Source organism: Astatotilapia calliptera, chromosome 15 (assembly GCF_964374335.1).
Source record: "Astatotilapia calliptera chromosome 15, fAstCal68.1, whole genome shotgun sequence".
NCBI lineage: Eukaryota > Metazoa > Chordata > Actinopteri > Cichliformes > Cichlidae > Astatotilapia > Astatotilapia calliptera.
This window is the reverse complement of record NC_137436.1, coordinates 14,798,868-14,816,689: the sequence shown is the minus strand read 5'-3', so window position 1 is coordinate 14,816,689 and position 17,822 is coordinate 14,798,868. Positions and strand designations below refer to the sequence as shown.

Here is a 17,822-nt window from a genome sequence, read left to right as displayed (position 1 = left end):
CAAATAGAAATAAGATTTTGGGGGGAGGCAAAGCAGGGCACAATAACCCAAATGAGCAGGTCAAACATCTGCAAACCCATTACGAAAAAAAAAAAAAAAAAAAAAAAAAAAGAATTAAAAAAAAGATTTTCTCATCTATCTGCCAGCAGTTGCCACAAACATGAGGTACAAATCACCCTCCAGCTTTCAGTGGAAGAACGCTGGATAATTTGCCTGTCACTTCCACCCTTGTCAAACCAGCATCTGTCATGTTGTTTCAAGTCAGTTTGTGCACATTGCTGTGGTGCAGTGCTCAAATCCTTCCCAAAGCCCCCATCTTTTTGATCATCTGCTTTCCAGATGCACCATAACAATAAAATATATTTTCAAAATCTACAAAGCCTTTTTTGCTGTTGTATAACTATAGTCAGCATTAATACCAACACATTTTATTGCCAGCATTTAAGAAGTTGCATCATGTTGAAAAGTTGCAACTACTTGATCAGGCAAGTCTGCTCCTTCCTTTAGTATCGACAAAAAATGATCATTTGATATGACTTGCTGAAGTTATAAGTGAAAGAAACTTGACAATTAAAATCCTGTCATCAGTTCTTTGATCACAACAGTGATAATTTCTCATATCACCATTATAAAGCTCATTAACTCGTCATTAACTGTCTGTATTTATATAAGTCAGACAATTTCCTGCACAAAGTAAATGTACACATTGTTATGGATGAAACTCACTCTGCAACCAAGTGTGTGTATGCAAGTAGGATTTGTTTTACCTGCCGGTTAAAGGTAAACAACCAACAAGTAGGGCTGGGCCATAATATAGTGTTCACTGTTTTTTGTAAAACATGCAAGCAGGGCGTTGTTATTGCCGTATTTGTTGCACTAAGGTGTTCATAAATCTGGGAGTAATCTGGGTCCAAAAACTCAGTCCGCTTCAGGTCCCAAAGTCAAAACGAACACTGCAGCACACTGAGAGTTAAAAACTGTCTAAATTCTTTCATCTTTAATAAAACAATCAGCATTGCTGCTTTACCAAGTGTAATAATTAAGTTTAACATCCAGGGATCCATGAAAACAGAATTTATTACATTTAAGTTAAATGTAATAAATTCTGTTTCCTGCTAACTTCTAACTCCGTTAAATGATTTAACGGAGTTAGAAGTTAGCAGGAAGTTAGCTCGCTAGTTTCGCTAGTTACCTAAGCATGATATAGCATGTTCTGACTGAGAGATTTCTGATAAAAATTTAAACTTACAGCTCTGCTATCACTTCCAATATAAATGAAGATAGAAAATTAAACAGCAGTGATGTTTGTAGGGTTACTGAAGTTGGGCTAGGTGGTATATACCGTAATGATGTGCTACATCAGCGGTCCCCAACCCCCGGGCTTTGGACCGGTACCGGTCCGTAAGTCGTTTGGTACCGGGCCACGAGAGTTGAGGCTCAGGTGTGAAATGTATGGTTTTCAGGGTTTTTAATCGGTTTTGAGCGTTATTTTGTTATCGTTTTTATCTTTAACTCGGTTTTCCTGGGTCTTTTCACGTGTGTTATGAATAAATCTTCTTTTTTACGGTACCGGTACTAGTTTTATTTTGTTGTATTTATCCGCAACACCTTAAAGGCCGGTCCGTGAAAATATTGTCGGGCATGAACCGGTCCGTGGCGCGAAAAAGGTTGGGGACCGCTGTGCTACGTGATCGCTAGTGACATAGCTTTGTTAGCATAACATAAACAGTGAAGCTAACACTTTTCCACTCGATAAAAGTTAACGTGAGGGTTCCTGATGGTTAGAGACAAATGCAATCGCATGGCAGGATGCTGTAAACAGACCAAACTTCAGTCAGGAGAACAACTGAGATAATCCATCCACAATACGAAGTTAGTCATTAATATACTGCAACAACATGGTAATAGAGCAGCTGTGACAGAATACAGCATTAATGAATCAATGGTACAGAAGTGCAGGAAGCAAGAAGAATGAGTTGAATAAAGTTTGATTTATCTGACTGCTTTGTTTCGCTTAATGTGCCTTATAATCCCGTGCACCTTATGGTCCGAAATACACGTATTTGACTTTTTTATTTGTTTCTATCATATATACAAATTAGATGCACACTAATCACATATATGATTCCAATCTGTAAATCCAATGAGCATATCCTGACATGCTACAAAACAATATGATACTATACAGGATAACTCGCCGGGTTGTTGATAATATGGGTTTATCACAAGCTTTTGACACAGAAGAAATCATGGATAAAAGCTCAGCTTGGTATCAAAATGTAGGTAAAACAACTAGCCCTTGTTATATGCTAGGGCTGCACGATTTTGCATAAAATGAGAATCATGATTTTTTGGCTTAGAATTGAAATCACGATTCTCTCACGATTTTCTTTTCCAGTATAAATATTTATTGCACTTATTAACTGCACATCAACTTCGTAACAGTTGAAACTGAACATAAAAACAATAAATAAACATAAAAACAACAAATGTCTCACGTTTTGTTGTTGCCGCAAAATGTTGTACTGCTTGAAATTTCGTCTCCACCGTTGCTTGACACTGCGTGTATAGAGCAGGTAGTGCAACAATAGAAAAATAGTTGGGGGACGGCACTGTGTAGCGTTTGTCTAGGCCGGGTGTTGATCATTTTCCTAAATCCCTCGTTTTGCACAGTGTTGATGGGAGCCATATCTTTGGTCAGGTAAGTAATAGCCTCCGTAATTTCTTTGAGTTCGACGTGTATAGGGAAGCGCTGTATAAGGTTCCCGTTATTGGTGTTTGGGTGGTTGACCGGAACGGATTTTCTCCTGTCACTTTCTCGTCATCCCTGACGTGCTCTCCGTTGTTTTTTCCCTGCTAATTTTAACATCACACGGCACAGCTTCTGTGTCACGTGGTATAAGGCTCCGCCCTTGTCATTTGTTGAGCAGGAAGAGTGAGCGCTTTTTTTCATGCAGAGTACGTCCCGGATCAAAATGTGGTACAATCGTCGTCGTAGGTTTTTGTTTTGTTTTGTTTTGTTTTTTAAATCGTTGTCATTTGGAAATGAGATCGCACATAAGTATGAATCGAGATCGCGATTTTCTAACGATTAATCGTGCAGCCCTATTATATGCTATAACTTGTTTTGATCAGCCTCTAAACTACATGGTACTATAGCCCAAGAACGTTTACCCAAAATGCAGTTTTTCAAGTTTGCTTCAGTGAAACCTCAGGAAACAGAGCAAACATCCATGTTACCAGTGCTTGCTTCTGTTACCCTGTGTCACAGATATTACATCGGTCCATTGGCACTGCTATATATTGACTTCAGATTGTGAGACTTGAAGTTAATGTAAAATTAATTTTCTTGCAATTTGTAAATGTAAATGTATTTTTAGTTGCAAGAATTTCACATGTCTACTCCTTGTATATAAAGACTTTTAAATCAGACCTATGTATTTTGAGGACCTGTAGTTTCCATATTATAAAAAGGTAAAACTTTGGTATATTTAGTAAAGCCTTAAATTTACCATACAATATAAATACACACCTAATTCTGAAGGGGTCAGGTGAGAACACTTCCTAAAAAACAACATTGCAAAGTCTACACAAGTACAACTGGTAGGCATGTAACATAACAAACACAACCAGGCCTCCACCCCACATGCCTGTCTCCACCTAAAACACACAAACAACAGACTCCAGGAGGTTTTATACCAGCCTCCCGTGTTTCAACCAAGCAGTGTCACATTTCGCTTGATGATCACATTTTGCTGTCTTGCATTATCTCCTGCGCAGTCAGAGGCTGTGCTTACTGGCTGTCACTGACATGAGAATGAGACAAGTACAAAACAAACGTCATGGCATGTAACAGGTGGTTCTTGCTTTCTCTGGTCCTTTCAGCCTTGTGAAGCATCACAGGAGACAAACTGCAGCACTGAGCTTTAAATATTGAGCTTGGTTCAGTAAAGTATGGGAGTGTGTATGGGACTCCCTGCCTCATCCTTATTTGTTAAGTATTGCAGCAATTCTGCCTCTAGCAAAAGAGTTATATTTCAGTATGTTTGGACTAGGAATCCCTTTACAATAGCTCACTATGTAAACTTCTCAGTGTGAAAAGAAAAAAGATTACAGCTTTGACAAAGTTGTCTTCTCTATTAAGAGCCTGTACCATTAACAACATACAGGAGACAACAGAAGCAAACATTTTATGGCTTAGCGGTGTCAAAGGTGTCCAAAAACTATGCTCCAATATTAATTTTAAAACATGCATAATAAATCCACTCAAATATGCATTTCCCCTCATCAGGTCTAATCACAGGGGAGCTTTTAGATACAAGCTGCAACCATTAAGCTCACATATACAGTATAATTAGTTTCTGTTAACTGTTATTTACACACAAAACAGCCTGGAAGAGTTGGTGCCATTAGACAACTGTTATGGCTCACTAACATTTACCTTTACTTGTTCAGCCAATATCCACCCACTTACGTCCACTCATTAAGCTACGCTAAATCATTCACCCGTCTCCTTGCACTGATAGCTGTGTGTCTGAAGCAGAGCTGCACCTAGCCCTATGCCACATAGCTGGTCTGACTTTGACAACACAATATTGCTCACAGATAAGTTGGGTCTTACAACTTTTCAGGTGGTTATCCAGATTCCCTTTCTGTGTCCTTTGGGTGACAGTCACTGGTTGTGGGAGGAAGTTGATTCTTAATTTTCTCAAGTAAATTTTAAATTACTGATTTCATAATCAAAACTAAAATATTTACTGACAACCACACAGTCTGTAGTGCCAAACTGCTGTCACTTTTTTGTTGGGTTGCACAGAGATATCAAGTCAATATCTGTATGGGCCAGGAACATCCTTGCTTACCAATTGGTATATCAAATAAGATGGTATTTACCTTAACAATCCTTGGGAAATATTCATGCTCTCTCTATAAATGGCACAGACAATTCAAAACTTAACACAGCCTACACTTCTCTCCAACCAGATTATTCAAAAGCACTTCACCGCTGTGTGTGAAATGTCCAACTGAGCAATGAAATCCATCTCATCAGTTTGTGCAGTGTAACAGATTACAGATTTTGGGGGGTTCGTGTATTTGAGCTACTTATCAAGGCGTTTACCAGGGTGCTTCCTTTTGCTCCTCTTACAGCACTGTTTGGGGTGGTTGATTTGAATAGCGTGAAGTGTCGTTGTGAAGCTCAGGCTTTATAGACAATGTTAGCAAGAAAAATTGTGCTACAATCTTAAAAGTCTGAGATACATCCAACTTACCAGTTTGGTGGCTGAAGGAATTAGAAAATGCGCTACACCCGTGTCAAACAAAGCAGGTCTCCTTCAGAAAATCTGGCTACCAGTCATCAGCTTGATTGAAAAACTGAATCTTTATTGCTTTTATAAATTGCAATATAAAATGTCCTACTGTAATATCAACCCCTGCAATACAAAATAATAAAGTTAATTTAGTCTGTTTTTAAGCTTCTGGTATTATTCTTTTTCATATTTTTAAGAATTTGAAAACTTATAAACAGATATTTTAAATTATTATATTTGTTTATCAAATGGGCAGAGATAACAGGAAAAAAAAACCCATAAAATTCTGTTAAGTCAGGCAAGACAAACTCTTACCCATCAAAGGCCAATTCTGAGGCAAGGGTGACCGTGGCTCAGAATGGGCCAGAATGGGTTGGGAAGCGCATCTGTAACCGGAAGGTCGCCAGTTCGATCCCTGGGCTCTCTGTCCTGGTCATTGTGTCCCTGGGCAAGACACTTTACCCCACCGCCTACTGGTGTTGGCCAGAGGGGCCGATGGCACGATATGGCAGCCTCTCTTCTGTCAGTCTGCCCCAGGGCAGCTGTGGCTACGACTGTAGCTTGCCTCCACCAGTGTGTGAATGTGAGAGTGAATGAATAGTGGAATTGCAAAGCGCTATATAAATGCAATCAATTATCATTATTATTATTATTATTGTGAACCAGCTGCCTACAAGCTTGAAAATGCAATGCATGAAGGTAACTGGACTTCTTTAGGTTTTTGAGGACAAAAGGGTTATTGACCCACTATTGATCATGTCAGTCAACGTGATGCTCAGAATCAGCTCCAAAGGGGATAGTCCCCACTAGGGTTTAATTACCCAGGACTCGTTGTTTTAGAACTGAAGAAGCCTCTTGGATGGAAGCCGAAACCTCTTCAGAAACCTAAAGAAGTCGAGATGCCTTCTTTTTCAAACCCTCAAGACTACCGTGGCCTGGTTTACTGAGACCCTACACAGACCGTGCTTGCCAAAAAATAAAATAAAACGGTAGAGTGATGAAGAGCTGTACTGGCTGGACTTTAAAAAAAGGAAACTATTTTTTTGTGTGTGTACAAGACAAGGAATAAACACTAAAATCGTGACAAATCAAAAACTTATATCAAAGCCAAATTGAATTTTCCAATCAGTGCATCAGGTGTAGAGACACTGATCCTTCAAAACACCTTGACGCAAATACATAAATCCTTCTTAGCCACTAGAACAACATGGCTCTGGGGATGTGCATTTGTCATTACACAACATCCAGCAAGGACAAAACAAAAAACAAAACAATGGGTCAAGAGATGTTAATACAACTACTGACAAAACTGTCCAAGAATACAAAACCAATGTAACATACTTTGGCACAGAGCCTTTTCAAACACCCTTTGGTCAACTCTTACAAGCTGCTTGCAAGTGTTAATAGGTGTGCATTATTTTTTGGCAGGTTTCTGAATACAGGCCAGCTTTAAAATGTGTAATGCATTTCTGGCTGCATGCACAGTGTACCTGCAGTGGATCCGGCAGTGTACACACACACAGCGGTCATGACAGGCAGACTATTTTAAGCGGCGGACCCCTTCATCCTCTTACCTTTGAGCTGCGGCAGCGGGGAGAGCTCGACCGGAGCGGTGTGAGTGCGATACTGAGAGGAGCCCTGGGATTTTCTCTGCTTCTGTGCCTTCCTCATGGACTTCCTCGTAAACCCATCCACTTTCTCTGATGCGGAGATGGCCGACATTTTGATGCATAAAATTAAAAAAAAAAAAAAAAAACTACCTTGACACTTTTTGCACTGTATCTCCTAGGTCATACGAAAAGCTTCCTTCCCCTTTTCACATCAGAAGGTTTGTGTTATTTTTGTATGATCCAACATGGTCGGTCGGTACGGAGGTTAAGCTGTGCCCAAAGACTGCATCATTATCTTGCTCTATGAAATACGGAGGAGGGGGATAGTCTTCAAAATACGAAAAAATACGAATTTAGTCACACGACACCGCCCACACTACACAGCACGGAGCGACCAACACGACAAGAATAAGCTCCTAAATTTCTGACATTATTTTTACTGCTGCATTGTGATCGAAAAACGTCTACCTGTTGCAAAACATAAGAGAGGCATTGCCGGATTGAAGCTGTCTACAGTAGACCTAAGCTGACAGTTAGCTAGCCTGCTAAAATTAGCTGACGGTTACAACAATTTGCACCGCTGCTGAGGGGGGGAAAAGTTACCAAAGAAAGTTGCCCCGTTAATTTTTTGCAGCTCTTCGGTAAAACACACAGTCCGCGTCTTCGAGCACTGGTTTAATCTTAGACAGAATTCTGCTGAGTGTGTTTTTGAGAGAAAAAAATTTATCCGCGATCGATGAAGTTAAATTTCGCTCGTCGACTCATTTAGCGCTTGAAAGTTAGCCTCATCCACCTAAGAGAAACTTCACCTTTCGCCACACTTCCGAATGAATAGTGTGAGACTGTTTCGCTAGCACGACCTCGATAAAGACCGAGTATTGTCAAAAACAGCAAATTACTGGATGTCGAGCTGAGGCAGGCAGCCGTAAACACTCCCAGCGAAGCCGCTCCGTCACTGTGTGTCTGTGAGCTTGACTGCGGAGCGCTGACGGGGGCACGTCACTGATTGACGTTGCTAACAGCCAATCAGAGGCGAAAATTTCAAAAAACTAGAACTTTTTAAACCAATCGAGCCGCGCAGAAAGCGGGACTTGAACATGTGACATGTGAAAACAAATAGGTGATGCGGTACAGGCAGTAGCGTTAAACAAAAACTGACACACGTCTCGTAGCAATACATTTAAAATAATAATAAGATAATATAATAAGAGTTCCATTTGTCGCCGTGTGTTTCTTTGCGCTTTTTAAAGAAGTACCCCACTTATACTTTCAGTTTTTAGCCACAGATTGTTTTAGGATTTAAAAAAGAGATCCTGGGATATTGCATTTGGAAAAACTCCGATAACAAAGAGACTGAAGAAGTCACTTGGATGAGTGACGAAACGTTTCTCCCACCGAAAACTTATTAAAATATTTAAGTGTATATTTGAGCCTGTATGTACGCTCCTGACCCCCGAGAGAAAATCCAAAATAAATTCAACCATGTGCACCCTGATCATTAAAGATGTATGCTGTTCAGTCATTCCACCCTGGAAAACTGATAATAACTGTATGTTATTCAGGAATTCACACACGCTTTGGCCCTGCCTGTATCACTCTCTAACTCAGGGGTGTCAAACTCAAATACACAGTGGGCCAGAATTCAAAACTGGAACAAAGTCGCGGGCTAACATTAATATTTATTGGAAAAAAAAATCTTCCTCCAGATATAAGAATGAATCTTTTCTTATGGACTCAAATAAGTTTTGCTGGAAAACTGAATATAGAACAAGCAAAGCTTAATACTAAACAATATATATATTAGCTGTATAATACCAGTAGGCCTGCTCTAATAGTAATTTGGTATGGCTTCACGGGCCAAATGTAATTAGGCTGAGGGCCAAATTTGGCCCACGGGCCAGAGTTTGACAGCTATGCCCTAACTCAATGCCTTCCGCATTACATGCTGTATGTGTTTATAAAATACAGGTATAAAGCCTAAAATAAGGGCCTTTCCACAGGAAATTGGGTTTCTATTTTAGTACATTTACTTTGTCTGTAATAGAGACAAGAAGAAAGCTTTCTTTTTATCACTACACTTACATCAAAAGTAACACAAAAGAAATCTAGAATAATGTATTGTAAAATCCTAAATTATGAAAGAGAGTGCCATAGAGCTAAGTCCTGAAACCTTTGGCCAAATTCTAAATATGGATTGTATAAAGATGTTAATAATTAACATCTTTAATGTTAATTATTGTCATTTATCTTTATCTATTTAGATCAATCTTGTAGTAGATTTTTACCATTTTCTTTCCCTATTAATTATTTGCTATTATAATGGAAACGGAACAGTAAGTGTTAACAAGTTTTTCATTAGACAGGAGTCTATGCAGTCCCTCACTGTTTCCACGGGAATTTAGAGGGTAAGTAGTGCTACCAATCAAATGCACTTCATAAAGCGAAGCATTTAGAATTACCAACATCTTCCCAAGAGTGGACGTCCCAGCAAAGTCACCCCAAGGTCAGACTCTACAATGCTCAAGAAAACTACACATTCACCTAGAGCTACATCTCAGGTCTCAGTCAGCATGCTAAATGTTAAAGTTCATGGCAGTACAATTAGTGCTACCATACCAGGAGAAAACATTGTAGCAGAGCTTAGGGTTGCAAAATTACATCTGAACAAACTTCAAGCCTTTTGGAAAATGTCTTCTGGATGGACAAGACCAAAGTGCAGAGGTTTGTCCATAATGCACAGCATCATGTTTTGAGAAAAGCAAACACGCCATATCAGGACAAACATCTCCTACCAACTATCAATGGCCATGGCGGAGTGGGGGGTGATTTGGGCTTGTTTTGCAACCACAGGACCTGGGCACCTTGAAGTCATTGGGTCAACCACAAACTCCTTTGTAAATCAAAGTATTATAGAGTCAAGTGTGAAGCCATCTGTCTCACTGCTAACGTTTTGCCAAAATTGTGATATGTAACAGGAGCACAGCGGCAGTCAAAGTCTAGACCTCAATCCGACTGAAATGCTGTGCATAAACTTTGCCCACAAACCTCAATGAACTGAAGTGACACAGTTAAGAAGAGCGTGCAAAAATTCCTCCACAGTGATCTGAGACTGAAAGTCATACAGAAGTCAAATATTTAAGTAACTACCATCAAATACCAGTATACCATCTTTTTTCTTTAATAACTTACTGTCCATTTTCTCACCTATCATGCTTTTATGTTGGGTTTGTGTGCTCTTCAGTTCAGCTGCATTTATAATCAGAGGAAGTCACTTCATTGAAAGTCTTTACCACAGCTGCTGTAATAAGTTACCATCACACATACATGTTAAAAACAACCCTTCTGCCTCTCTGGGGCAGAGGCAGTGATTGTCAATTTTTCTGGCATTGTCTTCCAACCATTTCTATAGTTGGAATACAAAATGAAAAAAAATAAGTAAAAAAATTAAAACTGTCCAAATGGAACAAAATAGCTGTAAAACACTAATCACACGAATCTGCAGGGAGCTAAAGAAAAGTGTGAGATGATAGAGATTTAATTTTTTAGGTTTGAATGTTTTTCAGTCTTTAGATTTTCTCTTTTAATTACCTCGACTAAAACTCTCACCACTTCCCCATCAGACCCTCTCTGTCCCTCACATACACACAAATACACACACAGGCAGAAAACTGTTTAATAAAATTTGACTACAGCTAGATTTATCAATTAAATACAAATAAATCAAGCATCATTCATTGGTTCTTCTGTACATATAGACAAGTCAAAAATTTGCTCAGTAAGGAAAAAATCTATTGCAAACCACGTGTGCAACTCCGATATGAAGGAGCAAACTCGTACACGGAAAACACGTGACTTCGATGGCTGGCTTACAAATGTTATAGAGCTGATCTGTGAGCAGCTTACAGTGCGGTTCATAAAAAGGTTTAACAAAATGAACCAAATAACTAGATTTTTTTAAATTGTTCTGTGAACAAATGCTTTTCTCTGCACTTGAGGATCAACTTTTTAAAATCTAATCAGCCTTTTAAATGTGGAGTCTTCGATTTAATGCTGAAGCATCTTTAGAAGTACTCATGTTCGCAACTTTAGTCGCCAGCCAGAAATTCTGCACAGCACCAGAAATTTCTGTAGGAGGCGTAAAAAAGAAAAAAGAAAAGAAAAGAAAAGAACATATTTAAATATAAGATTGAAAGCAGTCCCTGGATGTCAAATCCAAACCATCAAATGTTCAGTGACTGATCTCTTCTGATCTCAGTAATCAGTGATCTTAAGAGGCTTACAGTTTTTGGGTGCCACTTAAAAACCACCTTGAATAAAACCCTCTTAAAGAAAAGCACCAAGTTTGGTACAACCAGGTCAATCCAAAGGCCTTTTTGTGAAATACATGGAGATTTTCTTCATGGCTGGAGGGGTGCACACATTCTGGAAAACAGAAATGAAAAAAAAACAAAGGATCATCTTAAAAGCTAAAACAACATGCATGGATGCCACATTTAATTAAAATATAATCACCCAGACATATCCGTGCCAATGCCTACAGTATGTAAGGACTGTCAAACTCATTTTACATCGTGTGCTACATATAGCCCACTTTGATAACTAAATATTTCATCCCTGTCTTTAAGACTAAGAAAAATGACCATTGCGTTGCAGTTTTTCTATGGAATAAACATATATTAAGAAAAACAAAACAAAACAAAAAAAACAGGTATTCAATTGTTTTTCTATTACTTAACTACTTTTAGGTTGAGTAATAGTAATAGTTGATTTAGTATGAATTGCTACGGGGGAGCTCTTTATCAATAGAAGAAGCTTTAAAACCTCTAAAAATACAGATAAGAGTTTAAAATCCATGCACTCATTCGCTTTTTAAAGCCTTTCGGTGTCGCCAGACAGGACTCTGTGCTGGGACGATTTCTGTCCCCGGACCTTATTTTTGACACCCCTGCTGTATGTGCCAATATGGGTTCCTTTTCCTTAAAGAATATTTTGCTGAAAATCTCCTTGAATCAGTTAAGAAATGGCATCATATCTGCTTCGACTCCACCATCTACAGCAGCTGTAGCAGGAGGTGGAAACAAGCAGCGTCTGTAGGTGGCTGATGGGCAGCTGCGGTTTAAAATCTCCACCTCATCGGCTGCCAATTGTGTTTCAGTATAACTGAACTACATATAACACCACCCTTGCATCACAGCACCAAACTTGAGGATAATTTCAGATGAGAATGTTAATCCACTCCCAAACCTGTGAGTTTTATACTTACTGGTGATGCTGGTGTCTTGCTTTCTTGTTTCTTAGCAGCACTGGGACTTCTGGGGTCTTTGGGACTTCTAGGGCTTCTTTGACCTTTCCTCAGCTTCTGGCTCATCACTGACAGCCAGTTCACTCCTCTGGGAGAGCAGTTCTCCTTGTCGGTCTGTCTGGATGAAGCCGCATTGTTGTCCTCTGTGTGGCAGCCTGTTTGTGCTGGGCTCTCCTGAGCTGGGCAGCAAACACCAGAGAGGGTCCGGCTCCTCTTGGCTGCAGGAGAGAGTTCAGTAACGCAGTCGCACTGCTCAGTGCCCTCACAGTTCGAAGACAAGCCGTCACCGGTTTCCAGCCTGCGTTTGGCCCGTCGTTCTGTGGGGGGCGTGCTGCTTGCAGAGCTCTGGGGAGACTGGCTCAGCACCCGATGGGCCGGAGAGCCAGCCTGTTCGGAAGTTCTGCTGCTTGGGGACAACCACTGTTTGATAGTGGGCGGAGTTCTGTGGCGAACAGCTGCAGTTTTAGAGTCCTGTGAGCGGTTGGGTGTAGTGGTGCTGGAAGAAAGGGGCAGGGCGGCTCCACTGGGAGCACAGGCTGCAGGCTGAGGTGAGGCTATGCCACCAAGGCTCACTCTCCTCTGGGGCTTGGCAGGGGTTGTCTCAGCTGGAATGGAAGGCCCTTAACAGCAGAATAAAGTAGTGTGAGTCCAGATGTGATCATGTTTTGTATTTAACTGCAGGACAGCAGTGATTTATGATGAAGCACAAATTCACATGCACATACTGTAAGTGAAACCTCTACGCTTTTATGACTATATGCTAGTTCTTCACAAGAATACATTGTAGGTGAAGCACTTACTTGGGAGAATCTTAGGACGTGCATGGCCTACTAGGTTAGCCTCTCCTAATGAGGACTGCACTTCATCATTTTCTCGGTGAAGTCGCCAGATGCGCACGGTGTGGTCATCGGAACAGGAAGCAATCTGCCAACAGAGCAGAGGGCTTTATACAGAAGCTCATTAAATCGAATAAAGTCAGAGCGCCCCGCATCTTCCAGCAAAGTGCAGCTGGTTCAGGTGCTTCTCGGCTCATTAAAACTCCTCCAATTCACAGCAGTGTTCATACTTGTATAACCACTCAAGTCTTACCTTAGTGAAATCTGTCGGACACCATGCAACAGACGTCACTTCCTCACTATGACCTTGAAGCGTCATGGGAGGAAGTTCAGGATTGGAGATCTGAAATGTAACAAAAAAATGTTCAAAAACCTTAAATTCGCAGTTCCTCAACACCAGAAAACCCCCAGAGTGAAAATAAAGCAATTTTTATTACGTCAGGTAAAATATAACCGAGAACGCACCTTCCAAATGTACGTGTGGTTGTCACTCGAGCCGCTGGCCAAAAACTGGTCATCTGGGCTAACGCTGGACTTTACATAAAACGAGGAGTTCTGGTGACCGCTGAAAACTGCCACTGTGGATGAAACATAATTCTTAAAAATGACAAAATATTCACAAAGATCAGAGAACAAACAAGTCTAAGGACAATCAAATAAAAGGATAAAATGTACAGTACTGTGTATATAACAATAAAAAGAGAAATGCTGAACTTTCCTCTAGTTTCTGTACATTTAGTAACACTTTCCTCTTTCGTTTCCATTAAAAAACTGTCATGATGCATTTTGAAATGGTTTCCTGTATTGCAACCTGTCAAACAGCACCTAACCCACTGCTATTCAGAACTTCAGATCAGACTTTAACACGTAACAGTAGAAAACAAAGCATCTATGGCTTTTATTTGCATCAAGAGGCTTCTGCTGCTGGATGCTTTGCTCCCATAACAAAGCGCATTAGCGCCATCTAGTGATGAATGGGTGACTGGAAAAAAAGACCTATTCTACTCTAGTGCACATACACGCACTGTTGAGCCAGAGCGAGGAGCTTCTTTACCTGGTGTCGTTTTTATTCCGCAGACACTGAACATATAGATGCTGTCGTCTGTGCAGTTACACATCACGTTGGCTCTCGCGGAGTCCAGAGCGAGTCCGGAATATCCTGCAGCACGTCAAAAAGACAGCTGGGTTATTTGTGTGTTATTTGCACATTTCAGGTAAAGGTGATGCTTGGCATGTTAGGGAACTAACCCAGTCGCGTCCGAGTGCAAGAACCTGGATACGGAAATGTCTGCAGGGGTACAGGATCATGACGGTGTGCAGTGTAGTTCTTCCTCAAATCCCACATCTTGATTACTCTGATAAAGGGAATTGAAGGAGACAGAAAATGATCGAGAATGTCTGGTAACGGCTCTTATAAATGTGAAAAAGGTGACAAGAAGCCTTTCTTTTCTTACCCGTCAACAGCTCCCGAAGAGATGAGGGTGTGCTGATCCCTGAACAAAACCACTGTAACGCTCTGCTGGGAGTCCTGCAAATAAGATGGAGTAGCTAAAGATTAGATTTCCATTTGCAGCATCGCTCTTTTCATTCCATTAAACGGCTGATTGTCGAGAAAACTCACCACGCTCGGAGCCATGCCGCGCATGCCGCCCCGTCTCTTCTTCGTTTTAGAGGGAGGGTTGGTCTCTGCTTTGTTGTGAGCTCCGCTGATCTGGTTCACCTGTCTGTAGAAACCATCTGAGGGAAAGACATAAGTTTGATTATTGTCGTGGCATTTTTCATAAATTCAACTAAAGAAACAGGAAAAAATAAGTGTTTTTGCAACAGGCTGCTAGTAACAAAGTGGCTAAAGATATGATTTAAAATGTATTGCTAAATTGTCTATTACTGTTCCGATCAATACCTTTTTTGCTGCACCTCATGTCCCAGATCATAATATTTCCATCTCTGGCTCCAGTAGAAAACACAGCTGCGTGACAAAAGAAAATGTATTAATCACATGATACAACAATATATCATCAATGCACAGCCAACACAATGTTAGCTCAGTAAAAGGTATACCTTTCTCCTCTGGTGCGAATGCAACAGACTTAAGACTGCAGAGGTGGCCCTTGAAGCTGCCTAACAACTCTCCAGACTTCACATCCCAGAGCCTGGCCATCTGGTCACCCGCAGCAGTTACCTGAAGAGATCACAGATGACCAAAGAATAATAAGAAAAGGCTTCAGAGTTTTTAATGGGTTCCAACAAAATAAAGAACAACAAAAAACCCCAAAAATTAGTAATCCCAGGTAAGGCAGATGCAATTACATGAGTCATGCATTTGAGGGTGACACAAAAAAATCTGACTTTCTGCAATTCTCTGACTAAACAGAATGAATTTGCACTTACTAACTGAGGCTCCCCTGGCATCCAGGCGATATCAAAGACAGCATTCTCATGAGCCAGCCATGCTGCAAGGTTAACACACTTTTAGCCACCAACATTTCAAAATACGTGGCATGACAATTATGAACACAAGTCACAAGAATACCTTTAAGAAGTGGATATTCACGGCTCTCTGTGTTGTAGAGCCTAACAATGCCTTCTTCATTAGCTGCTGCGAGGATGTTCTGCAGGTCCCTGGCTGAAAACAAACAGGAGAAAAGAGACACTGCAGTTAGACAGATTAATGACAACAGGGCCTTGCTCTCTCTGCACTTACAACGATAAGCACAAATGAATTACCAGAGGAGAAAGCTAATCCAAACGGTGGCACAGAGTCGCCAAGGTTCCCATAGGAGATATGTTCATCATGTCGGACGCATCGGTAGCCTTCAAGCAGGGAACTCAGAGGGTACCTGGACCGGGGATCTGCAGGGAGAGCTGAAGAGAATGATGCATGGTCAGAGAAAGGACATCAATGAGACACGGCAGTAAAACTAACTAAAAAGCATTGCAGATTTAAGAGGACAATCATCAGACCACTTTGAGCTGATATGAAGGCAACTGTAACTCAAATAATCACTTGTTACAATTAAGATATGCAGAAGAGCATCTCTGAGCATGCAACACATTGAACCTTGGAGTCATTGCAGCAGAAGACCACACCAGCTGCCGCTCCTGTAGGCCAAGAACAGGATCCTGGGGCTGCTATTCACACGGGATCATTTGTACTTGTGAACCGATCACGTCACGAAAGTCCAAACTAACGGTCCAGAGATTTGACTCATTGTCATTTTTAAAGCCTTCTTAGTAACAAACAAATCACCCCTGGCCTGCTATACTATACCAAAATAAGTAATAGACACCATGAAAAATAAAATAAATGAATAAACAAATAGAAGATTTGCTGGGTTTCATTATAAATGAATCAACGGGCAATTCCTATTTTATTTAACAGGAAAAAAAATAGTATGTATTCTTTGAATTACCAGAAGATTTTGAGTTTTTTTTTTCTTTTGGGACCATTTACTATAATAACCTGTATGGGTAATGAATTTAGACTGGTAACAGTGAGGCTCTTATTTTATAAATAACTCTTTAATATTTTCACAATATACTCAAACATCTTCCCACTTTCCATTAGTCTGGTAGTCTGTAGTAGCCTGGCCTACTTCAGATTGTTCTATACGTTACCCTTTACTACGTGACACCCTTCTCTAATGGCTGTAATGGCTGCTTTCAGCAGGATAACACCGTGTCACAGAGCTCACTTCCTCTCAGATTGGTTTCTTTAACATGACGATGAGCACACTTTACTCAAATGGCCTCCACAGACGCCAGATCTCAAGCCATTGGGATGTGGTAAAACAGGACATTGCATCGTTGATGTACAGTCGACAAATATGCAGAAACTGTGTGATGCCATCGCGTCAATATGAATCAAAATATCTGAGGGACGCTTTAACCAACTTGTTGAATCTACGCCTGGAAGACAAAAGAGGGTCCAACTCGCCAGGTGTACCTATTAAAGTGACCTACGAGCATAGATCCGCACACTTGTCTTCTCACTTGCTCTTGAGTTGTATAAACCAAAGCCAATCAAAATATGAGAAACTGTCCTAATATGTACTACGGTTATAAGGCATGACATATTGTTGGTGTGCCACCAGTTGGAGTCTGAACAGCCCGACAAAGACATTCACGAAGAAAGTAGAATTAAACGTTAAAGTCCACACTGAAGGCAAAAGAAAAGCAAGTGCAAATGATACTCTAGGAGCCCTCTTGGCAGCATGACTCCTCGAAACATAAAGCAGAGATGTTAGACTGCATTATCTTCCATGTTAGACTAGCTAAAGCCCAGCCATGGCCGTGCAAATAACCCATCCCTGTCTCACCATTCTGCCTCCGTCTGCCCACTCCTCTGTCCACCACTGAGCGGAAAAGCATCCCTGCACTGCAGCACAACTCGATCCAAAGGCTTTTGTATAAAAACGTAACGTTTTCCTCGATGTCAAGCTTCTGCCGGTCCGCTTTCTGTGCCGAAGCTGGGGTACTATTTCCCGCGAAGAGATCGTCCGAGCAGAAGGACTGAATTCCCCGCTAAACTTGCGTTACGCGCAACCATTGGTGGAAACGACGACTTCCTGGGCAGGAGCGCTTCTGCTTCCGCTTTCTTTGTAAACTTTCCCACCATAACTGGAGAAGGAGACGCCCCTTCAGCATAAATAAATATTTTTTAAACGATTAAACTAATAACTAGTCCCTCTTTGCATAGCACGTTTATCCTGTTAGACAGTTGTTAGTTTAGTAAATACACTTTGGTGTATACAACCACTGCCAA

General features: G+C 40.8%; 2 protein-coding genes across 2 annotated transcripts in view; both read right to left on the bottom strand.

Annotated features, from left to right (window-relative positions):
- Window positions 1–7,924, bottom strand: part of ppp2r5a (protein phosphatase 2, regulatory subunit B', alpha isoform) — a 60,519-nt gene extending 52,595 nt beyond the window's left edge. The window contains exon 1 of the mRNA XM_026143355.2: window positions 6,884–7,924. Coding sequence (XP_025999140.1) covers window positions 6,884–7,031 — 148 coding nt within the window. The 5' untranslated portion in view covers window positions 7,032–7,924. The remainder of the gene's footprint in view (window positions 1–6,883) is intronic.
- A 2,654-nt stretch (window positions 7,925–10,578) lies between these two features.
- On the bottom strand, window positions 10,579–17,627 carry LOC113007134 (denticleless protein homolog). The gene is made up of 15 exons (XM_026143571.2): window positions 17,377–17,627; window positions 15,785–15,922; window positions 15,591–15,683; window positions 15,449–15,510; window positions 15,119–15,239; window positions 14,961–15,026; window positions 14,679–14,794; window positions 14,512–14,585; window positions 14,306–14,412; window positions 14,112–14,216; window positions 13,523–13,635; window positions 13,311–13,400; window positions 13,022–13,145; window positions 12,183–12,841; window positions 10,579–11,341 (listed from the first exon to the last, which is right to left on the bottom strand). Exons 1-15 carry the CDS (start codon window positions 17,426–17,428, stop codon window positions 11,276–11,278), a joined length of 1,986 nt encoding a protein of 661 aa, XP_025999356.1. The 5' UTR covers window positions 17,429–17,627; the 3' UTR covers window positions 10,579–11,275.
- Window positions 17,628–17,822: the final 195 nt, after the last annotated feature.